The sequence below is a fragment of the Narcine bancroftii genome, chromosome 7 (genome assembly GCF_036971445.1).
Source record: "Narcine bancroftii isolate sNarBan1 chromosome 7, sNarBan1.hap1, whole genome shotgun sequence".
NCBI classification, from domain to species: Eukaryota; Metazoa; Chordata; class Chondrichthyes; order Torpediniformes; family Narcinidae; genus Narcine; species Narcine bancroftii.
The window spans coordinates 214798254-214822642 of NC_091475.1; the positions used below are offsets into that span (position 1 = coordinate 214798254).

Genomic DNA, 24389 nt, shown 5'->3' on the forward strand with positions numbered 1-24389 from the left:
ATGCCCCGCCCGCCCGGCACTGACCGATGCCCCGCCCGCCCGGCACTGACCGATGCCCCGCCCGCCCGGCACTGACCGATGCCCCGCCCGCCCGGCACTGACCGATGCCCCGCCCGCCCGGCACAGACCGATGCCCCGCCCGCCCGGCACTGACCGATGCCCCGCCCGCCCGGCACTGACCGATGCCCCGCCCGCCCGGCACTGACCGATGCCCCGCCCGCCCGGCACTGACCGATGCCCCGCCCGCCCGGCACTGACCGATGCCCCGCCCGCCCGGCACTGACCGATGCCCCGCCCGCCCGGCACTGACCGATGCCCCGCCCGCCCGGCACTGACCGATGCCCCGCCCGCCCGTCACTGACCGATGCCCCGTCCAGCTCCCACCGATACCCCGTCTGCCTGTCACTAATCAATGCCCTGTTCAGCCACTGTAATTGAACACTGGAGATGTCTGAGCAGCCAGGCTGTGCTGAGATCCATGGGGTTCGAGGTGAAATTGGCCCAGACTGCACAGAGGCTGGGGGCAGAGAGAGCAGTGCTGGGTGGGCTTGGCGCATATGGAGATCTCATCCACAACTGTCTTGTGTCCCACAGATATCCAACATTGAAAAGGTGGACAGTTTATATCGCAGGGTGATTGAGGTTCTGTCCACTGACCCCCGAATCCAGTCACTCATCCAGGACCAGGACACCATGACGTTTGGGGATATGACTCTGCGAGACATCTTCCGATCCGGAATCAGTGCCATGGAGGACATCATTGTCCAGATGTCCCAGCTCCTGGATTCTGCCCGCCAGCAGTTCCCCCGGCTGCACTTCCTCACTGACGATGATCTGCACCATTTGATTCCCCTGCTGCCCAATCCCAGGAAGCTGCTGCCATTTATCAGGAAGTGTTTTGTTAACGTCCAGGACCTTCACTATGAGGCACTGGCCGATAAACGTCAAGAGCTGATCATACCTCAGACCAAAGTCCTGGCCATCTATGGGCATCTGAAGGAGCGCCTTGAGCTGTTGGCTCCCCTGGAACCTGGCCACAGTGTGGTCACCTGGCTACACCAGCTGGAGACCAGCATTCGGCAGAGTCTCTTCCGTTCCCTGGAGAACTGTATAACTGAGTGCACAGCCTCGGCAGCAGAAACCAACAGGATCATGCTGGAGTCCTTGCACAAACCCAATGCCTACAAGGCAGCACAGCTGGTGGAGCAAGTTGCCAGGTTAGGCAGCTCTTACCCAGTACAGTGCATTCTGATTGCCCAGGCCATGTGCTGGCAGCAGAATATAGAGAAGGCTCTGTTCACCCCCTCGTCCAGCAAGGCTTGGTTCACGGCTTTCTGCAGTGCCAAGATCGAGCGACTGGCTTTGGCCACTCGCACATTCTGCAAGTCCTTGCCACGGGGAGCTGATGAGCCACGGCTGCTCTGCCTCCTCAAGAGCCTGACCCTCAGCGCCATCAGCCACCGTGATCTCAGCAACAATCTGATGGCCGCCAACATTGAATCAGAGACATCCTTCCAGTGGCAGAGGCTACTGAAATACCATGTTGATTTCAATTGGCTGTTCCCCAAGAGGGAATGCACCAATCCAATGGGCACTCCCTGTAGCCTGGCCACAACTGAGCCACAGCAGAGGCAGTTTGGTTTGAGGTGTTACGTCAGGGTCCTGAGCAGCAGCTTGTTCTATGACTATGAATATGTTGGCCCGAGCCCCCTGATGGTGCAAACTTCTCTGACAGAGAGGAGCTGCCTGGCATTGGTGCTGGCGGTCCAGAACTATAATGCCTGTGCCCTTGTTGGTCCCAGTGGCACAGGTAAAACCACCATCCTTTCACATCTTGCCCACGCGTTGGGCATCCAGTTGGTCACTCTGCACTGTGGCGAGGGATTTCCCTTGTCTTTCCTCACCCAGGTACTGAGAGGGGCTGTCCAGTCTGGGGCCTGGCTCCTGATGAAGAACGTGGATGAGCTGGAACGTGGAACATTGTCCATCCTGGCCCAGCACTTGATAACAGTCCAAAGCTCCTATAGGAAGCTTATCAGCACCTGCAACCTCCATCCTCCCCAGCCCAGGCAAGCCACTGGCTCTTCCCACAGGGTGCTGGGGAGGAGTCTGACTGATTTAACGGAGAGTGACCACTTATTCCGGGGGCCCAGGAGGACAGGAAGCTCTGAGGACTTGAGGCTGCAGGACCCAACGTCTCTAGGAAGCATTGTGTTTGGGGGAAACATGATCCCAGCTAGAATCGTTTATGCCACAGTCATGACGTTGCCAGTGTTCGACTCGCGCATCACCCTGCCGGAGAACTTGCGCAGTGTGCTGAGACCAGTGGGTGTGGCACGGCCAGACATCCACTTTATAACCCAGGTCAAACTGCTCACCCTTGGCTTTTCAAACCCTGATCACCTGGCCCGCAAACTTGCCACCTTCTTTGAGGAGGCACAGGGTTGTGGTTTTCTTGGGGACTACAGCTGCCTGCCAGTGATGGACAGAGTGCTGAAGTCTGCAGCAAAGGTTCTTTACCAAAGGCTCAACACGTTGAGCCCACCAGCACAGAGTGGGGCTGGTACAGACAGAGCCAACAGAGAGAATAGCAGAAGCACATCAGCTGCCCTGTTTGAGTCCACAGTTCTACTTGAAGAATTTTCAGTGCTGAACGCTCTATTGGAAACCCTCTCAAAAGCAACGTCACACCCTGAGAAGCAGCAGAGCCTGAAGAAGCTCCTGAAGGATCTCTTCCCCACAGCTTGGCCCACCCTGCTCCAGGAGGACAGCAGTTCCTATCTTCTGGCTGCCATTAAACAGAGCCTTGTGGATACAGCACATGAGGCTACACAGGAGATGATCACCAACACCCTGGCCCTGTACCAGGCACTCCGAGTCAGTAAAGGAGTGATTATCTTTGGTCCTTCAGGCAGTGGGAAGACGACCTCATACAGGACCTTGTCGAGGGTATTGAATCAGTTCTCCCACAGTGATGGCAGGGAGACGGACAATGACCTCACCGGCTTGGCTGTGCAAGTGTCTGTGTGTTTCCCCAACACCCTGACCACAAAGGAGCTGCTGGGAGCTCTGAGGCTCTGCTCCCGGACAAATGGTGGACTGAACCAATGCCTGGGTGATACCAAGAGGCAGATCCCGGCCAGAGATCTGGCAAAGAGCTTCCAGTCGCTTCAGGTGAAACCCTTCTCACGTTCTGAACCACGACACTGGATTGTGTTGGACGGGGAGCTGTGCCTTGACTGGATTCGTCCCATCAGCACTTTGCTGGCCCATGACAGCACCCTCACTCTGAGCAATGGGGAACAGCTCTCTCTGCCGCCATTCACCTCGTTCATCCTAGAGGTGTGTGATCTGAGCAACGCCCCTCCCTCAGCAGTTACCTGGAGCAGCCTGCTGCAATACCAAGGCAGCGGTGCCTGGGAGGCTGTCTTCAACCGCACAATGGACTCTATGTACAGCCAGTACATAGTACATCGGGAGACACTGGCCCTCTGGAAAAAACTGGCTCAGGATCTCATCCCCAACACCCTGCAGTTCCTGCAGCAACACTGTGCCCCTGTACTGAATCCCTGGGACCAAGCTGTCAGTCAGAAGCATGTCTGCTACGGGCTGCAGGAGGTGACCTCCTTCAGCCGGATCCTCTGTGGCCTCCTGCAAAAATACTTGTCACGTGACCAGCAGCGGGCCCCACCAGGTACAGAGATTGACACCAGGCAGAATGATCCAATAGCAATGGTAGGTCCAACAGGACAGAGGGGAACCGCCCTTCAACACCAGAGCAAAGAGCACACTACTGGAGGAACTCAGCGGGTCAGACAGCATCTGTGGAGGCAGAGGGAGGGTCGAAATTTCTAGTCAAGAGCTTGCCTCAGGACATCACCCATCCATTTTAAAACACGAAAGTCTGCAGACACCGTGGTCAAAGTAAAGATGCAGTGCTGGAGAAATTCAGCAGGTCAAACAGTGTCCTTTGTACAGCAACGATAAAGATACAGAACCAATGTTTTGGGCTTGAGCCCTTCATCAAGGTATAAGCTTGGATCAGCCACCTGTCTACATTTTGCTTATACCTTGATGAAGGCCTCAAGCCCAAAACATTAGTTCTGTATCTTTATCGTTGCTGTACAAAGGACACTGTTTGACCTGCTGAGTTTCTCCAGCTTTGTGTTTTTTCATCAACCATCTACTTGTCTCCACTGATGCTCCCTGGCTCCTGAAGTACTTCCTCAAGGTTGTTTCTGCTCCATTTCCAGCATTTGCAGATGTGTCTCTCACAATGAATGGTAAGGCCATGGGGGGATATAGAACAAAGCTTCCTAAATCAAATTATTGAGTGGAGGAGTCATGGTGAAGTTGAGTAGGACATTGGTGAGGCTATATTTGGAGTATTGTGTGCAAGTTTGGTCACCAAACTACAGGAAAGATATCAATAAGATAGAAAGAGTGCAGAGAAGATTTACTAGGATGTTGCCCGGACTTCAGGAACTGAGTTACTTGGAAAGGTTAAACATTTTAGGACTTTATTCCCTGGAGTGTAGAAGAATGAGAGGAGATTTGATCGAGGTATTTAAAATTATGAGGGGTCAGACAGAGTAAATGTAGGTCAACTTTTTCCACTGAGGGGAGGTGAGATACAAACCAGAGGACATGGGTTAAAGGTGAAAGGGGAAAAGTTTAGAGGGAGCGTGAGGGGGAACCTCTTCACACAGAGAGTGGTGGGAGTGTGGAATGAGCTGCCAGCTGAAGTGAATGTGGACTCAATTTTAACATTTAAGAATTTGGACAGGTACATGGGTGGGAGGGATATGGTCCATAAGGCCATGATATAGGACCAGAATGAGGCCATTTGACCCATCGAGTCTGCTCCACCATTCCATCATCAGCTGATCCATTCTCCCACTCAGCCCCACTCATAGAACACAGAACATTACAGCAAAGCTCAGCACCTACCCTGATCCTGCACCAATCCTATTTTATCCTCCCTATATTTTCATCAACTCCATAAAGCAGAGAACACTACAATGCAGTACAGGCCCTTCAGCCCTTAATGTTGTGCCGACCCATATATTCCTACCAAAACAAATTAAACCATTCCTACCCCATAACTGTCTATTTTTCTTCCATTCATGTGTTTGTCTAAGAGTCTCTTAAATGCCCGTAATGTTCCAGCCTCCACCACCATTACCAGCAAGGCATTCCAGGCACCCACAACTCTCTGGGTAAAAATCTTACCCCTGATGTCTCCCCTAAACTTCCCTCCATTCACATTTTAGACATTGTCTGGTGTTTGCTTATCCCACCCTGTGAAAAATAAACTGGCTGTCAACCCTATCTATGCCTCTCAGAATCTTGTAGACCTCTATCAAGTCTCCTCTCATCCTTCTACACTCCAAAGAGAAAAGTCCCAGCTCTGCTAATTTTGCCTCATAAGACTTGTTTCCCAATCTAGGCAACATCCTGGTAAATCTCCTCTGCCCCCTCTCCATAGCTGAACCCATTGCCCCTGTTGGTATTGCTGTGTGCGGCCGGTTGGGGATATTGCTGTGAATATTTTCGTGCGAGATCATGGTCCAGTGGTTGAAATGCCGGCTCTGTATCAGCTCTGTCAATGAAATCAACCTTTTCCATTAAAGGTCGGATGTCAACTCCAACTCAGCTGCGGTGCCAGCGAAGCCATCTTGATGAGGGAATGCTCCCCAGGCACCACGAGCTGGCCAGCAGCATCCTTGCCATGGCCTTTATTTGGGGCTTTGGAGGACACCTTCACTCCAGGTATCGTCAATGTCAGCCTTCAAATGAGATGGGTTTCTACTGAAGTTGGGGAGTTTGCTGCTTCAGTTTAAAACAAGGACTGTGGAATAACCAGGCACCAAAACTGCACCTGTTCAAGGCTCTCTAGTTTTGTCCTTCCCAATCTCCATTCTCTGGTCCCTGCTTTTCACTGAGGTCACCCTCCATCTTGTTGGCTGTGCAGTCAGCTGGCTGGGCCACGAGCTCCACAAATGCCCCCCCTTCCCCTCTGTTTCCACCTTGTCTTCTTGAAAATATTCCTCAAAGCCAGCCCCTGTCCTAACTTGATACAAACTCTTGTTTGAAGCAGAGTCCTATTACTACTAAGGGTGGGGGGACTCTGTAGGAGAAGAACAGAGACCACTCAAAGGCCATGGTCCAAGCTGAGAGCTCAGTGGATCACTGCTCAGTGTCAAAGAGCTCAGCGAGGCAAGATGATGTGTGAGGTCCTGGTGACTGAGAGCAAGGGTTAGGGGCACAAGGGTGGATCCTTCATTGGGGATGAAATCACCAGAGAGAGATTCAGGAATTTGTCAGTGAATCCCCCCTCATCCTCCTGAACTCTGAACCCACCCTCCCTGAACCCACCCTCCCTGAACCCACCCTCCCTGAACCCACCCTCCCTGAACCCTGAACCCACCCACCCTGAACCCTGAACCCACTCTTGAACCCATCCCCTTGAACCCACCCTCCTTGATTCCTGAACCACCCACCCTGAACCCTCCCTCTCCCATTCCCTAATCCACCCTTACAGAGACAGAGACCCTGGTTCACTCCCAGCCTTCAGCACTGCCCAAGTTTGTCTGTGCAGTGAAAAGGGTTCTTCTGTGAACAGACTGACAGGTTATCACCAACCTTCATATAGCTATGTAAAGAGTTCAATTACAGAGGGTAGGATTGCAGTGAAAATCAAGTTTGCAGGGTTGCCCAGTGACCATGAGTTTTCCCCAGGGTTGCAGGGGTAATTGGCCTCTGTAAATTGCCCACTACATGGAGCCTATGGGGGAACGAAAGAATGGATTATTTTAAGAATGATGATTGGCACAGACTTGATGTGGCCAAAGGACCTCTCCCCATATCAGAGTCACAGGCCCTTCAGCCCAACATCTCCCTACTGAACAGTGGCCACTCAATCAGGTCCAATTGGCTGCATTGACTCATACCCCTCTAAACCTCCTCTGTCCCTGTACCTAGATCAGCTGGGCATGTAGCACCACACAGAATTTCTCCCTGACTCTGTCCCTGGGTCCAGTCCCCAAATACTCCCCCTGCTCTCCCCACACCCCTCCCCAAATCCCCAACCTCTTCCCTCTCCCCCTCCCAAAATCCACAACCTCTTCCCCTCTCCCAAAATCCACAACCTCTCCCCCTCCCAAAATGCACAAACCACCCCCCTCCTCAAATCCCCAAACTCCCCTCTCCTCAAATCCCCAACCTCTCCCCTTCTCCCCAAATCCCCAACCACCCCCATTCTCCCCGATCTCAACCTCTCTCCCTCCCCAAATACCCAAACTTTCCTCCCAATCCCCACATCTCCAACCTCTCCCCCTCCCCAAATCCCCAACCTCTCCCCTCTTTCCACATTCTCAAGCCCACCCTCCCTGTACCTACCTCTCTTCGACCTTCTCACAGTCCACATTCACCCTCCACACGCTGCACAGATCACCCACATTCCTTTCTGCTTCGATGCTCGTTCCTCTGACCTTGCAGTAGGTGAAGGTCTCTCAGCCTCTTCCTTGCTTGGGGAAGGTGGAGGCCTTCATCTTTCCTTCACCAGGGGACTCTACGCACTTGTGTTCTCAGCCGACGGTTAACATCACCCACGTCTGCCACCTACTTCATACATTAAAACAGGAGAGTGACTTGGGAGAGGTTGGCACCAAAATCATGTTGGGAGTCAGGAAAGTGGAAAAGGTTCTAAATAAGTTCAGTGTTTACCAAGGAGAAGGACGCAGGCAGTGACGGGGAGTATCGTGGAGAATACTCCCAAGGAGAAGGACGCAGGCAGTGACGGGGAGTATCGTGGAGAATACTCCCAAGGAGAAGGACGCAGGCAGTGACGGGGAGTATCGTGGAGAATACTCCCAAGGAGAAGGACGCAGGCAGTGACGGGGAGTATCGTGAAGAATACTCCCAAGGAGAAGGACGCAGGCAGTGACGGGGAGTATCGTGGAGAATACTCCCAAGGAGAAGGACGCAGGCAGTGACGGGGAGTATCGTGGAGAATACTCCCAAGGAGAAGGACGCAGGCAGTGATGGGGAGTATCGTGGAGAATACTCCCAAGGAGAAGGACGCAGGCAGTGACGGGGAGTATCGTGGAGAATACTCCCATGTTTGGACATTTGGAGATCAAGAAAGAGGTGGTGTTGGAACTTCTGAGGAGCAGAAAAGTGAACATCCCCTGGGCCTGGTGGTATATTTTAAAATTGGCAAGTGTGGAGCTTGCTGGTGCCTTGAAAATCTTTGCATCCTCACCAGTGACAGACAGAGGACTGGTTGTAATCCAGGAAATGATGGGCCCATGAGACTCAAGTCAGTTGAAGGGAAACCACTGGAAAGATAGTTAAGGATAGAATTGATGCACATTTGGAAAGTCGTGGTCGGATTAGGGAGAGTCAGCATTGCTTCATAAGGGCCAGGTCACGTCTCACCAATTTGACTGAGATTATTGAGGAGGTGACAGATGGTGGATGAAGGTAGGGTTGTGGGTCTTGTCTGCGTGGACTTTTGGAAGGCATTTGACATAGTCCCTCATGGGTGGATGGTTCAGAGGTACAGAGGCATGTGATCCATAGGGAATTGATCGATTGGATGCAGAATTGGCTGCCCAGAGAAATGAGAGTGGTGGATGGGCATATTCTAGCTGGAGGACTGTGGCCAGTGATATTCCTCAGGGATCGGTGTTGGGAACCCTGTGGTTTGTAATGTACAAAAAGGACTTGGGTGAAAAAAAGAGGTGGATGGGTTAGTAAGTTTGTAGATGATACAAGGATTGATGACTTGTCAGTGTAGAGGGTTAGCAAAGAATACAACAGGATATAGACCAATTCCAGATATGGGCAGAGAAATGACAGATGGCGTTTAATCCAGACAAGTGTGGGATGTTACACTTTGGGGGTCAATTGTAAGGGGAATGGCTTCAGTTAATGGCAGGGCTCTTAAAAGTATTAATGTGTAGAGGGATCTGGGGATCCAGGTCCATGAATCATTGAAAATGGTCGCAAATATAGATTGGGTGGTGAAGAAGGCATGTGGTCTGCTGGGCTTCATTGGGTGGGGGATTGAGTGTAACAGTAAGGAAGTCAGGTTGCAGCGATATAAACTGTGGTTAGGCTGCACATGGAACATTGTGTGTAATTCTGGTTGCCCATTACAGGAAGGATGTGGGGGCTTTGGAAAGGGGAGAGAAGAGGTTCACCACGGTGTTACCTGATTTAGAGGAGATGGGTTATGGGGAGAGAAGAGGATCACCAGGGTGTGGCCTGGTTTAGAGGGGATGGGTTATGGGGAGAGGTCGGACAGACTGGTTGTTTTCTCTGGAGCGTCGGAGGCTGAGGGGAGGTTTGTAGGGTCATTGACAGGGTGGGCAGTCAGAATCTTGTCCCCAAGGTTAAAGCGTCACACACAGGCGAACGTGTAAGGTGAGGGGGGTTGGGGGATTTGGGGAGTTTAAGGGGCAGAAATTTTATGCAGGGAGTGCATCGATCGGGCTGCCTGAAGTAGTGGTGGAAGTGTTTATGGAACTTATGAAAGGGTGGAGGGATCTCTATCAGGTGTAGCCAAGAGTTAGTTTGATTTGGACTCCCATGTTCAGCACAGACCTGTGGGCCGAGGGATGAAGGATGGTTGAGCTGAACCGTTAATGCTGAGTGTGTGCTTTTATTTCCTTGCATTGATCACAGACACTGGCCTCAGTTCGATAACTTTGCCAGGTGTACCCTTCAAAGCAGCATCTTCCCTATCAACATCCCACTGCCAGGACTGGTCTACGATTACTACATAAACCCAACCACTGGCTGCCTGCAGACCTTCGACAGAGTCTCTGAGGAGGAATGGAACAAAGCCAAAGGCTGCGGTTACATCCTTGTTCCTGAGGTAGGTTGGGTGGAGAGCGTGGCCTGATAAATGGGTTAGTGGGTCGAGAGCGATCAGGCTGGTAATCCAGGAGTCAGGGCTAGACATTCAGGGACTGAGGGACAACAAATTGCAGACTCTGGGAATGTGAAATGTAGCCTGACCGTTGGAATACCCAGCAGGTTGGGTGGTTTGTGAATGGTGTGCTGCTGGCCCACGTTAATAAGTATCAGACAGAAAGGAGTCACGTGATGGAGTAGTGGCCGGTCAGGGAATTCCAGCCCTCTCCCGAAAAGTTTTTAAAAAACGCACAAAGCACAAAGGTACAAGATTAAAATTTACAACAAAGTAAAAATAAAGGTGAGAAGAAAATGGCAGCGAAGAGAGAAAAGTCGAAAACAACGGGAAGAAGAAAAGAAGAAAGAATGTCGGAAGAAGAAGGTGAAGGCCTTACCTGTCCGAGGAGGCCCGCCGCGGAGAGAGAAGCCCGCTCCCTCAGGTCAGTGGAGGTCCCGGGCTCGGGACTACAAAAATGGCTCGCAGAGCCGAGTAAAAGTGCGCAACCGCGCATGAAAAAAAACCCACTGACGGGAGGGGGGAACAGCTGCGGAGTCGATCTCCACACCTGAGAGAGACACCTGCAGCACAGCAGCAGGTGCAGAACACAGACAATAACGAGAACAAGAAAGAAGAGGGTAAAAAGAAAACAAGGAAACAACAGATGGTCAACCCAGAGGAAGAAGAAGAAGAAGAACAGAAAGAAGTGGAAGAAGAAGAGAAAGGCAAGACAATGGATGTAGCTTTTCTTAAAGAATATATGGAATCAGTGAAAGAATGGCAATTACAAGAATTGAATGAGATAAAAAGAAGAATTAAGAATGCAGAAAAAAAAATGAATAAAATAGAAATGGTCATGTCAGAGTTAGGAAAAAGAGTGGAAAATATGGAAGAACGAGAAACAATTGTAGAAATGGAAGTAAAAGACTTAAAAGAGAATTTAGAAGAATCTAATAAAAAAGTTAGAGGCACATGTTGTTGTTAGCTCAGAAGATAGATATAATAGAAAACTATAATAGAAGAAATAATATAAAGATAGTGGGCCTTAAGGAAGATGAAGAAGGCAAGAATATGAGAGAATTTATAAAAGATTGGATCCCCAGGGTCCTAGGAAGACCAGAATTACAGGAAGAAATGGAAATAGAGAGGGCACAGAAAACTTTAGACCCAAAACCACAACCGCAGCAAAAACCAAGATCCATTTTAGTAAAATTCTTAAGATATACAACAAGAGAAAATATATTGGAGAAAGCAATGAAGAAAATAAGAGAAGACAAAAAGCCACTGGAATACAAAGGTCAAAAACTTTTTTTCTATCCAGACATAAGTTTAGAACTCCTGAAGAAGAGGAAGGAGTTGAATACAGCAAAAACGATCTTATGGAAAAAAGGATATAAATTTATGTTAAAGTACCCAGCGGTACTTAAAATAGTTATTCCAGGGCAACAAAACAGACTATTCTCGGATCCAGAGGAAGCACGAAAATTTGCAGAACAACTACAAAACAAGCAGAGAGATGAAGACATGTAATGAGAGTAAAAATGACCACGAACTATATGTATGTGAGTATATGGGTGTATATATATATATATATATTTCTATTTATTTATTTATTTATTTATAGATGTGTATGTATGTGTGTGTATACATGAATGTATCCATATTTAGAGGAAAATATATAGAGTATAGATAAGAATTAACAAGGGAGGGAAAGGGAATAGAGGGAATAAAGAGGGAATTAAAAGAGTGACCTTTGTTACATATGAAAATTGAAATCTTTTCCGGGGGGGGCTGGGTGGGGAGGAGTTACGATCACTGCAAAATCAAGTTGACGTTTGCGAGTGAATTCGCAAATCCAAAGGGAGAGGGGAGATGTGGTTGCCCGACAAGGGATAAAGGGCAACTCAGGAGGGGGAGGGGAGAATGGAGTTAAAGAAGTTTTAAATAGGAGAATAAGGAAAATGTTTGATGTTTTAGAAATGTTGTCTTATAAAGTGTTCAAAACAAGAAAGCAGAAATGGATAAGAAGGAAAGGTGATGATGGAGAAACGGAAAGGGAAGATAAACAAAGTATGAAATGGCTACGCTGAACTATATGACTTTAAATATTAACGGAATACATAATCAAATCAAAAGGAAGAAACTGCTAAATTTACTGAAAAAAGAAAAAATTGATATAGCATTCGTGCAAGAAACACATTTAATTGAATTGGAGCACAAGAAATTAAAGAGAGATTGGGTCGGACATGTAACAGCAGCATCATATAATTAAAAAGCAAGAGGAGTAGCTATATTAATTAGTAAAAATGTGCCAATTAAAATAGAAGAGGAAATAATAGATCCAGCAGGGAGATATGTAATGATAAAATGTCAGATATATTCAGAGTTTTGGAATCTACTCAATGTATATTCACCTAACGAAGAAGATCAAAAGTTTATGCAAGATATTTTTTTGAAGATAGCAGATACGCAAGGGAACATATTAATAGGAGGGGATTTCAACCTGAATTTGGATTCAAATATGGACAAAACTGGGAAAAAAATTAACAGAAAGAACAAAGTAACCAAATTTATAATTAAATCGATGGAAGAAATGCAAATTTTGGATATATGGAGGAAACAACACCCAAAGGAAAAGCAATATTCATATTTTTCGGGTAGACATAAAACATACTCAAGAATAGACCTATTTTTGTTATCAGCTCGTATGCAAGATAGAGTAAGAAAAACAGAATATAAAGCTCGAATATTATCGGACCATTCACCCTTAATATTGACAATAGAGTTAGAGGACATCCCTCCAAGAATGTATAGATGGAGATTAAACTCCAAGCTACTTAAAAGGCAGGATTTTAGAGAATTCATTGAAAAACAAATTAAAATGTACTTTGAAATAAATACGGAATCAGTGAAAGATAAGTTTATACTATGGGATGCAATGAAAGCATTCATTAGAGGGCAAATAATAAGTTATGTAACTAAGATGAAGAAGGACTACAATCAGGAAACAGAGCAGTTGGAAAGGGAAATAGTAAATATAGAAAAAGAATTAGCAATGAAGGAAGATACAACTAAAAGAAGAGAATTGGCAGATAAAAAAATAAAATATGAAACACTACAAACATATAAGGTGGAGAAGAACATAATGAAATCAAAACAGAAATATTTTGAACTAGGGGAAAAAACGCACAAAATTCTAGCATGGCAGCTTAAGACAGAAGAAGCTAAGAAAATGGTATTGGCATCAAGGAAAAAAGACAAACAAATCACATAAAATCCAACGGAGACTTCAGAGAATTCTACGAACAATTATACCAAACTGAAAACGAAGGGAAAGAAGACAAAATAGATGAATTTTTAACTAAAATTGAACTACCAAAATTACAAATAGAGGAACAAAATAAATTAACAGAACCATTTGAAATAGTAGAAATACAAGAGATAATAAAAAAATTACCAAATAATAAAACACCGGGAGAGGATGGATTCCCAATAGAATTCTATAAAACATTTAAAGATCTATTAATTCCTCCCCTCCTGGAAGTAATCAACCAGATTGACAAAACACAAAGCTTACCAGATTCATGTAAAACAGCAATAAAACAGCTCCCCACCATGACTACCAGCCCCCCCACATCTCCATCGGGCACACAAAACTCAAAACGGTCAACCAGTTTACCTATCTCGGCTGCACCATTTCATCAGATGCAAGGATCGACAATGAGATAGACAACAGACTCGCCAAGGCAAATAGCGCCTTTGGAAGACTACACAAAAGAGTCTGGAAAAACAACCAACTGAAAAACCTCACAAAGATAAGCGTATACAGAGCCGTTGTCATACCCACACTCCTGTTCGGCTCCGAATCATGGGTCCTCTACCGGCACCACCTACGGCTCCTAGAACGCTTCCACCAGCGTTGTCTCCGCTCCATCCTCAACATCCATTGGAGCGCTCACACCCCTAACGTCGAGGTACTCGAGATGGCAGAGGTCGACAGCATCGAGTCCACGCTGCTGAAGATCCAGCTGCGCTGGATGGGTCACGTCTCCAGAATGGAGGACCATCGCCTTCCCAAGATCGTATTATATGGCGAGCTCTCCACTGGCCACCGTGACAGAGGTGCACCAAAGAAAAGGTACAAGGACTGCCTAAAGAAATCTCTTGGTGCCTGCCACATTGACCACCGCCAGTGGGCTGATAACGCCTCAAACCGTGCATCTTGGCGCCTCACAGTTTGGCGGGCAGCAGCCTCCTTTGAAGAAGACCGCAGAGCCCACCTCACTGACAAAAGGCAAAGGAGGAAAAACCCAACACCCAACCCCAACCAACCAATTTTCCCTTGCAACTGCTGCAATCGTGTCTGCCTGTCCCGCATCGGACTGGTCAGCCACAAACGAGCCTGCAGCTGACGTGGACTTTTTACCCCCTCCATAAATCTTCGTCCGCGAAGCCAAGCCAAAGAAAGAAAGACAGTAATACTAAAACAAGGGAAAGATCCACTCGCACCAGCGTCATATAGACCAATATCATTACTTAACACAGATTATAAGATAATAGCTAAACTATTAGCAAACAGATTAGCAGAGTATGTACCTAAAATGTTAAATCTAGACCAAACTGGATTTATTAAAAAAAGATGCACAACAGACAATATTTGTAAATTTACTAACTTAATTCATGCAGTAGAAGGGAGTAAAGCGCCAACAGTAGCAGTTGCTTTAGATGCAGAGAAGGCCTTTGACAGAGTAGAATGGAATTATTTATTCAAAGTATTACAAAAATTCAGTTTACCAGAGAAGTATATTAATTGGATTAAAGCATTATATAAGGGACCATTGGCGAAAGTGACAGTAAATGGATATATATCAAAGCAATTTAACTTAAGCAGATCAACAAAGCAGGAATGCCTTATTGTTCGCGTTAGCTATAGAACCACTAGCAGAATTGATAAGAACAGAAAATAATATAAAAGGGATAAAAATAAAAGACAAGGAATATAAAATCAGTTTATTTGCGGATGATGTTACAGTATACTTAACAGAACCAGAACTATCAATAAAAGAATTATATAAGAAATTGAAGGAATATGGAGAAGTGTCGGGTTACAAGATTAACATAAATAAAAGTGAAGCAATGCCAATGAATAATGCGGATTTCTTAAAAATTAAGAAGGAATCACCATTCAGATGGCAAATGCAAGCAATAAGATACCTAGGTATACAAATAAATAAAAATCTCAGCCATCTATATAAACTCAATTATTATCCACTAATGAAAAAAATTACAGGGCGATTTAGAGCATTGGAAAGATTTACCGATAAACTGTATTAAAATGAACATTTTCCCAAGGATATTATACCTATTTCAGGCATTGCCAATACACTTGACAGAGAAATTCTTCAAGGATTTAAGAAAATATTAAGGAAATTTTTATGGAAAGGGGGGAAACCGAGGATAGCACTAGATAAATTAACAGAATGGTATAAACAAGGAGGCTTACAACTGCCAAACTTTAAAAATTATTATGGAACCGCACAATTAAGATACCTATCAGATTTTTACCAAACAAGGGAAAAGCCAGATTGGACTAGATTAGAACTAGATAAAGTAGGGGAAAAGATACCTGAACACATATTATATAAATGGGATGAAAAATTGGTACAACATAGGAGTTCTCCAGTATTACATCATCTCCTCAATATTTGGAAAAAGATTCATGTAGAAAGGAATAAAACAAATTACCAATTACCAAAACTAATATTGACGCAAAATAAGTTACTCCCTTTTACAATAGATAACCTTTCCTTTAGAGAATGGGAGATAAAAGGGATCAAAAGAATAGAAAATTGTTTTTCAGGAAATAGATTATTATCCTTTGAACAAATGAAAGATAAATACAATATAACTCAAGATACAGTGCTGGCATATTCCCAATTGAGATCCTACTTGAAGGACAAATTAGGAAGCAGTCTAAGTTTACCAGAGGGAAGTAACTTTGAATATGTGATTACAGACACAATGATTATCAAAAGATTTATAACAAATATGTATATTAAACTGCAAGAAAAGGAGAATGAGGAAACAAATGGTAAAACTAAACAAAAATGGGAACAAGATTTAAATATAATGATAAAAAAGGAAACATGGGAGAAGTTATGCTCTGGAACAATGAGAAATACAATAAATACGAGGTTACGTATGATACAATATAACTGGATACACAGGCTATACATTACACCTCAAAAGTTAAATAAATGGGACCCAACAGTATCTGGTAGATGTTTTCGATGTAAAAAAAGAAATGGGAACAACAATTCATGCAATCTGGACATGTGAGAAAGTAGAAAAATTTTGGGAAGATCTAAACCAAATATTAAATAAAATAACAGAAAACAATATACCAAAGAATCCAGAGATCTTCCTCCTAAGTAACATAAAAAACAAAGAATTTGGAATTGATTTGGAGGATGCACAAAAAAGATTTGTTAAGATAGCTCTAGCCGTAGCAAAAAAATGTATTATGTCAACCTGGAAATTGGAAGATAATTTGAAAATACAACAATGGTATATAGAAATGAATAAATGTATTCCATTAGAAAAAATAACATATAGTTTAAGAAATAATATTGAAATATTTGAACAAATATGGGAGCCATACATGAAACACAATAGAGAAAACCTACCGGGGACATTCACTACCTAAATTAACGAAAGGAGAAGGAAATGAAAAGAATTGACTCAGTGGAATTTATTGTTTTTATTGAATGACAACATTGTTTGACTGGTTTAATGTATCTTAGATTTTGTACTTTAAATGGATGGGGGGGGAGGTAGGGAGGGTGGGATGGGAGGAGTGGGCAGGAGAAAATGACACTATATATTTGGAAAGGAAAATGTATGTATCATGGTCAATGTGGTTTATGGTGTGAAAAATAAAAAATAAAAAAAAAATAAGTATCAGACAGAGCAGCAGAAAGAGGCCATTCAGCCCACCATGTCTGCCCCACCATTCAATCAGGATCTGATCGGTTTCCACACTCATCTGTTCAGAGTTGGCCATTTCCCCCCCCTCCAAAGGTAACTCCCCTTCCATGGCATCTCCCCACCCTGGGAGAAGGATGGGGTGGGGTGTGGGTGAGGATGAGGATGGGGTGGGGGGGGTGATGAAAAAGTGGGATGGGATGAGGGTGGGGGTGAGGATTGGGTGGGGAGGGATGGGTTGAGGGTGGGGTAGAGATGAGATTGGGGGTGGGTTCTGGGTTCCTACTCAGATGATTCCACTCTCCTTCACCGACTCCTCACCCCCCCCCCCCACCTGGTGGGTTGCAGGTGCACCCCTCCCCATTGGGTGGTCTCTCCATCCTTGGGCATTTCCCCCCCCCCCCCCCCTCTGTTGTGCATCTGCAGCATCCACCCCCCACTCACGGCCTGGGTTTTACAGGTGCAGATCTACATCCGGCTGCTCGAGCTGCTGCCTCCACACCCCGTGCTCCTGGTGGGACAGTCCGGTCACGGCAAGACCAGCCTCCTGCAAGCCCTCCAACGCCTCGGCACCTTGCCCCCAGCATCCCGGCTGCCTGTCAGCCCCCACCTCCGTCCACGGCATGTCTGGCAGCACCTGTCCGAGTGGGTCTTGCCCCAGCACTGGAGCAGACAGCCCCCATCGCCCAGTGCAGACCCTCCACGCACCAAGGCTGTCCTTGTCTTCCTGGATGACATCCACATGGCAGATTACAGTGAGTTTATGGTGTGGGTGCTTCACTATCCCCACCCGCCCCCTACCCATCCCTCCACCCATTTCCCCTATGTCCTCCACCCATTTCCCCTATGTCCTCCACCCATCCTCTTCACCCAGCCACCACCAATCCCTCCACTTACCGTCCTCATCCATCTACCCCACCTATCCTGCACCCATGTCCCTTAACCAGCCCCCCCATCCCCCAACCCACCCATCCCCTACCCCCTCTCACCCCACCCCCTGATGTGCTGTAATGTGTGTACTTTAATGCCAGTATGAGGAATAACGGTCGACCCTGGATCAGTCCGTGGAATTACAGTGCTGTGGGTGATGCAAGGACCTGATTAGCTGATGCAGGTATCAGGGATGAGAGATTTCAAAAGCGATCAGAAGTTGGTGAAAGGTTGGGGGGGTGGGTGGTTGGTGTGTCATTATTCAGCAGGGAGAGTATCATGGCTGCAGAAAGGGAGGTCCCCTGAGTCACTGTGAGAAACAGGAAGGGGCTGGTCACTCTACTGGGAGTAATCTATATGCCCCATATAGCCCTCAGGACACTGAGGGACAGATAAGTAGGCAGATTATGAAAAGGTGGAAAAATAACAGGCTTTTACGGGAGATCAACTTCTGTCATATTGACTGGCACCTCCTTAGTGCAAAAGGTTCAGATGGGGCAGAATTTCTCAGGATTGAAGGATTCCTGACAGTATGTAAACAAGCCAACTAAAGGAGAGGCCATACTAGATCTAGTACTGGATCCAAGAAACAGAGAACACAGAACACTTCAGCACAGTACAGACCCTTTGGCCCTTGATGTTGTGCCAACCCATATATTTCTAAAATAAGTACTAAACCCTCCCAACCCTGTAACCCTCTATTTCTCTTGTCCATTTGCTTGTCTAAGAGTCTCTTAAATACCCCTAATGTTCCAACCTCCACCACCAGGCACCCACAACTCACTGTAAAAAAAAAAACTTACCCCTGACATCTCTCCTAAACTTCCCTCCCTTCACTTTGTACATACATCCTCTGGTATTTGCTGATCCTTCCCTCGGAAACAGGTGCTGCTGTCCACCCTATGCCTCTCAGAATCTTCTGGACCTCTATCATCTCCTCTCATCCTTCTACGCTGCAAAAAGTCCCAGTTCTGCTAACCTTGCCACTTAAGACTTGTTTCCCAATCCAGGCAACATCCTGGTAAATCTCCTCTGCCCCCTCTCCATAGCTTCCACATCCTTCCTATAATGAGGTGACCAGAACTGAACACAATCCTCTAAGTGGGGTCTCACCAAAGATTTGTAGAGTTGCAACATGATCTCTACTCTTTTTAAAATATTTTTATTGCATTTAACATAAATCCTACATACAAAGTCCTCTAATAAAACAAGTAATAGGTCAAATCATATAAATATCACCAATTAAATATAAATTGAAAACCTGTCCATATTTGTTTATTAACAATATTTCTTTAAAACATTAAATTCTATCAGAATGGTAATGATCCATCTATCTCTTTCTCATAATATAATCCAAAATAGCTATGACTAAATAAACAATCCCTTGATCTAAACAAAAGGTAAATTCTGTCTAATGATATGATCTAAACACAAGATTTAAACCCATAATTGACAAGTTAATCTAAGAAAAGGATAAAAATAAAATGATAAAAAGAAAACCAAAAAATGCTAAAACTAAATTTAACCCAACCTTTCCCTCTAATCAAGGTTAACGTAGAAATTGTGAAGATATGGATCAAATAGCGACCTTCAGACACAAGACAGATAATCTCTGGAGCATCCAGACTTCTTAAATCTTCCATTTATGATAGTAATCTATGAATGGGCACCACATCTCATCAAATTAAAACTTTAGAACCTACTCTACTCCTGAATTCAATCGCTCTATTAATGAAGCCCAGCATCCCTGAGGGCTTCTAAACTATCCTATCAACCTGTGCAGTGACCATATAACTATATACAGCACAGAACAGGCCAGTTTAGCCCTACTAGTCCATGCCAGAACAAATCCCCACCTAGTCCCACTGACCAGCACCTGGTCCATACCCCTCCAATACTCTCCCCTCCATGTAATTATCCAGTCTTTCCTTAAATGTAAATAACGTCCTTGCTTCAACCACCTCTGCCGGAAGCTTATTCCACATCCCAACCACCCTTTGCGTGAAGAAATTTCCCTTCATGTTCCCCTTATAATTTTCCCCCTGCAATCTCAAACCATGGCCTCTGGTTTGAATATCCCCACTCTTAATTGAAAAAGCCTATCCACGTTGACTCTCTCTGTCCCTTTTAAAATCTTGAACACCTCCAACAAATCCCCCCTCAATCTTCTATGCTCCAGAGAAAAAAAGCCCCAGGCTGCTCAACCTTTCTCTGTAATTCAAACCCTGACATCCTGTCAACATTCTCGTGAACCTTCTCTGCACTCTCTCTATTTTGTTTATATCCTTCCTATAATTTGGTGACCAAAACTGTACACAGAACTCCAAACTTGGCCTCACCAATGCTTTGTAGAATTTCATCATAACATCCCAAGTCTTGAATTCAATACTCCGATTTATGAAGGCCAACATTCCAAATGCCTTCTTCACCACACCATCTACCTGAGTATCAGCCTTGAGGGTACTATTTACCATAACTCCTAAATCCCTTTGTTGCTCTGCACTCCTCAATTGTCTACCATTCAATGTATATGACCTATTTAAATTTGCCTTTCCAAAATGCAACACCTCACACTTATCCGTATTAAATTCCATCAGCCATTTCTCAGCCCACTCCTATAGCTTTCCTATATCTCTTTTTAAGCTATGGTAATCTTCCTCACTGTCCACAATACCACCAATCTTTGTATCATCTGCAAACTTACTTATCCAATTCACCACCCCTTCTTCTAGATCGTTAATATATCTAACAAACAATAGTGGACCCAGGACCGAGCCCTGAGGAACTCCACTAGTCACCGGCCTCCAATTGGACAAACAATTTTCTACCACTACTCTCTGACACCTCCCATTCAACCATTGCTGAATCCATTTCACTACCTCCTTATTTATACCTAATGCCTCCACCTTTTTTCCTAACCTCCTGTGAGGAACTTTGTCAAAAGCTTTACTAAAATCTAAATAGACAACATCCACAGCCTTCCCTTCATCAATCTTTTTTGTAACCCCCTCGAAAAACTCTATAAGGTTAGTTAAGCATGATCTACCCCTGACAAAACCATGCTGACTACTACCTATCAATTTCTGTTCTTCCAAATATTTGTAAATGCCATCCCTCAGAACACTTTCCATCAACTTACCCACCACAGACATCAGACTCACAGGTCTATAATTTCCAGGCTTACATCTGGACCCTTTCTTAAACAGTGGAACAACATGAGCCACCCTCCAATCCTCCGGCACTACCCCCGTGACCAGTGACACCCTTAATATCTCTGTTAATGGCCCCACTATCTGTACACTAGTCTCCCTGAGTGTCCTTGGGAATACATTGTCCGGACCCGGAGATTTGTCCACCTTTATCTTTTTTAATACTGCCATCACTAGCTCCTCGGTTATCCTTATATGATTCATGACCTCCCCACTATTTTGCTTTACTTCAACTGGTACAATTATTATTTTTTCCCTAGTGAATACCGAGGAAAAGAAATCATTTAAAATTTCCACCATCTCCTCTGACTTCTCACTCAGCCTACCCTCCCTATCTACAAGGGGTCCAATTCTATCCCTCACTAATCTTTTACTTTTAATGTACCTTGAGGGATGTATGGATTTGGACCCCAAGGTCTCTCTGTTCCATCGGCCATTGACCCTGCACTCAGCCTTCTGGTTTGTCCTTCCAAAATCCATCACCTTACATTTTTCCAGATTTAAATCCATCTGCCACTTTTCCACCCCTCTCTGCATCCTGTCTATATCCTCTTGTAACCTTCGACAACCTTCAGCTCCATTCATGACTCCTCTAACCTTCGTATCATTCAAAAACTTACCCATCCTTCAGCCTCTTCATCCAGGCCATTTATAAAAATCACAAAGAGCAGGGCTCCAAGAACAGATCCTTGCAGCTCCTCCACTAATCACTGACCTCCAAGCAGAATACTTTTCTTCCACTACTGCTCTCTGCTTTCTACCTAAAAACCAATTTTTTATCCACACGGCCAAAGTTCCACTGATCCTGTGCCTCATGACTTTCTGAATGAGTCTCTCATGGAGGACTTTGTCAAATGCCTTGCTAAAATCCATGTAGACCACATCTACAACCCGACCTTCATCAATTTCTTTTGTTACCTCCTCAAAAAATTCCATTAGACTCATGAGACATGACCTTCCCTTCACAAAGCCCTGCTGACTATCTTTGAGTAGATTGTAATTCTCCAAATACTCAATAGATCCTATCCTTAAGAATCCTCTCTAATAGTTTACACCCACTGAGGCAAGACTCACTGGTTATAATTCCCAAGATTCTCCCTATTTTTTTTAAACAAGGGGATGACATTGGCCAATCCACTGGCTCCTCCCCTGCGGCCAAAGAGGATTCAAAGATCATAGTTACTGCCCCAGTTATCTCTTCCCTCCCTTCCAACAGCAGCCTGGGGTATATTGCATCTGGCCCCAGGGACTTATCAGTTGATGTTTTTAAGAAGATCCAATACTTCCTCTTCCTTAATCTCAACAGTGTCCAGCACACAGGCCCATTCAATTTCGACCTCACCCTGATGAAGGTCCTTTTCTCATGTGAATACTGAAGCAAAGTATTCATTAAGGACCTCCCCAACTTCGTCCACCTCAAGGCACATGTTCTTACATTATCCTTTAGTGGCCCCACCTTCCTAGAATCAGAGAACTTTACAGCACTGAAACAAAGCCCTTTGGCCCTTCTAGTCTGTGCCGAACCATTTTTTTTGTCTGGATCCACAGACAGCACCCGGTCCATAGCCCTCCATTCCTCTTATTACTGAAAGAGGAGGAGCATGGGACTCAAGAGAGCTGAGACTGTTGAGAGCCAACTTGAGGTGAGTGCCTTTAAAAAGTGTGGAGGGAAAGTTAAGGGTTAAACTGAACTGTGATTGGTGGGAGGAGTAATTAAGATAAAGGGTAGCACAAGAGAAGCGGCCAGTATGCGAGTGGCTCAGGTTAGGAGTGGGACTTGAAGGTTTGGCTCAGAGGCTGAGATGAGTTTGGTTCCAGTGAGGTAAGATCATTGAATTTAAATTAATGGAGGCACCAGCTTGGGCAGTTGAATGCTCTGAATGCAGGATCTGGGAATCTGGGACAGTACAATTCTCCCCGATAACTCCATCTGCCAAAAGTGCATCCAGCTGCAGCTCCTCAGAGACCGAATTGGGGAGCTGGAGCTGGATGAACTCCGGATCAGTCGGGAAGCAGAGGCAGTGATAGAGAGGAGCTTCAGGGAGATGGTAACTGGGATACTATTAGGAGAGAGAAGGGAGAGTGCAGAGCATCCCTGTGGCCATTTGTCTCAACATTAAGTATACTGTTTTGGAGGGGGAGATTTGCCAGGGTCAAGCCGTGGTGGTCTCATCTCAGGCGAACAGGCTGGCCCCTCAGCTCAGAAGGGTTGGGGGAGAAGTAGAGAGCTATGGTAATTGGGGATTCATTGGTTAGGAGAGCAGATAGGAGGTTGGGTGAATGAGATCAAAACCCCCTGATGGTATGTTGCCTTCCAGATATCAGGATCAGGGACGTCTCTGATTAAGTTCACAGCATTCTGGTGGGGGATGGTGAGCATCCAGACGTGGGGACCAATAACATAGGAGTAGGGATGAGGTCCTGAAGAGGGAATACACCCTGTTATGGGCCCTGGAAAACTTTATTTTTGGGCAGGGACAGGTCTGAAATGCAGCAGGAGAGAGAAGAGTACACACTGTGGGAAGCACTGAAGCCATGCGCTGGGAGAATTGACAGGTGTCAGGATCACGAGAGCCCTGCGCTGATGCTGGTGGGCTTGTGGAGAACGTGCCCGCTGTTGTCAACCCCTCTCTGCCAATCAGGAGAGCTGAATATACACGCTGGGGCAGTTGAAGAGCCCAGCACGCTGAGTTTGAACTGTCAAAAAGATTACATTAGTTGGATGGCAGCTAGTCAGATGGTCAGTCTGTGTGTGGGTGCCTGACAGCTTCAGCAGGCAGGGGGCTGAGTTGTTTTGTTTGCAGGGGCCAGCACTGCTGTGAGGAACTGTCTGTCGGTGTACTCACCCAGCAGCTTCAGTTATAAGAAAGGAGACTGAGCTGCTTTGTCCAGAGGGTTGAGGCAGGAACTAGTGAGAGTAATTGGAAACAGATGTTTAAGGGTGTAAGCACAGAGGTAACGTGGAGGAAGTTTAGGGACCACTTGTGCTGGGTTCAGGATAGGTTTGTCCCACTGGGTCAAGTAAAAGATGGCAGGAAAAGGGAACCATGGTTGACAAAACAGGTGAAGCAACAAGTAAGAGGAAGAAGGAAACAGGCGTTAGATTATAGGAAACAGGAAGGGCTCATGAGAAGTATATCGTAGCCAGAAAGAGCTCAACAAAGGACTTTGGAGAGTTCGAAGGGGGCATGAGAAGGCCCTGGCAAGTAGAATTAAGGAGAACCCCAAGGTGTTCTATGTGTGAAGGACAGAAGTTGGGGCCACTAAAGGATAAAATAGGCAACATGGGCCTGGGGCTGGAGGAGGTTGAGGAGGTCCTAAATGAATACTTTGCTTCAATATTC

At 45.8% G+C, this 24389-nt stretch overlaps 1 protein-coding gene across 5 annotated transcripts in view; it reads left to right on the forward strand.

Moving 5' to 3' along the window:
• LOC138739703 (dynein heavy chain domain-containing protein 1) overlaps nucleotides 1–24389 on the forward strand; it is a 194564-nt gene that overhangs the window by 57360 nt on the left and 112815 nt on the right. For all 5 annotated transcript variants that reach the window (XR_011342368.1, XR_011342369.1, XM_069892290.1 and 2 more), the window contains exons 22-25: nucleotides 595–3694; nucleotides 5634–5772; nucleotides 9694–9886; nucleotides 17367–17661. Coding sequence is in view for 3 of the 5 variants with exons in the window: in XM_069892290.1 (XP_069748391.1) it covers nucleotides 595–3694; nucleotides 5634–5772; nucleotides 9694–9886; nucleotides 17367–17661 (3727 nt within the window). In the remaining 2 variants the exon portion in view is untranslated. The remainder of the gene's footprint in view (nucleotides 1–594; nucleotides 3695–5633; nucleotides 5773–9693; nucleotides 9887–17366; nucleotides 17662–24389) is intronic.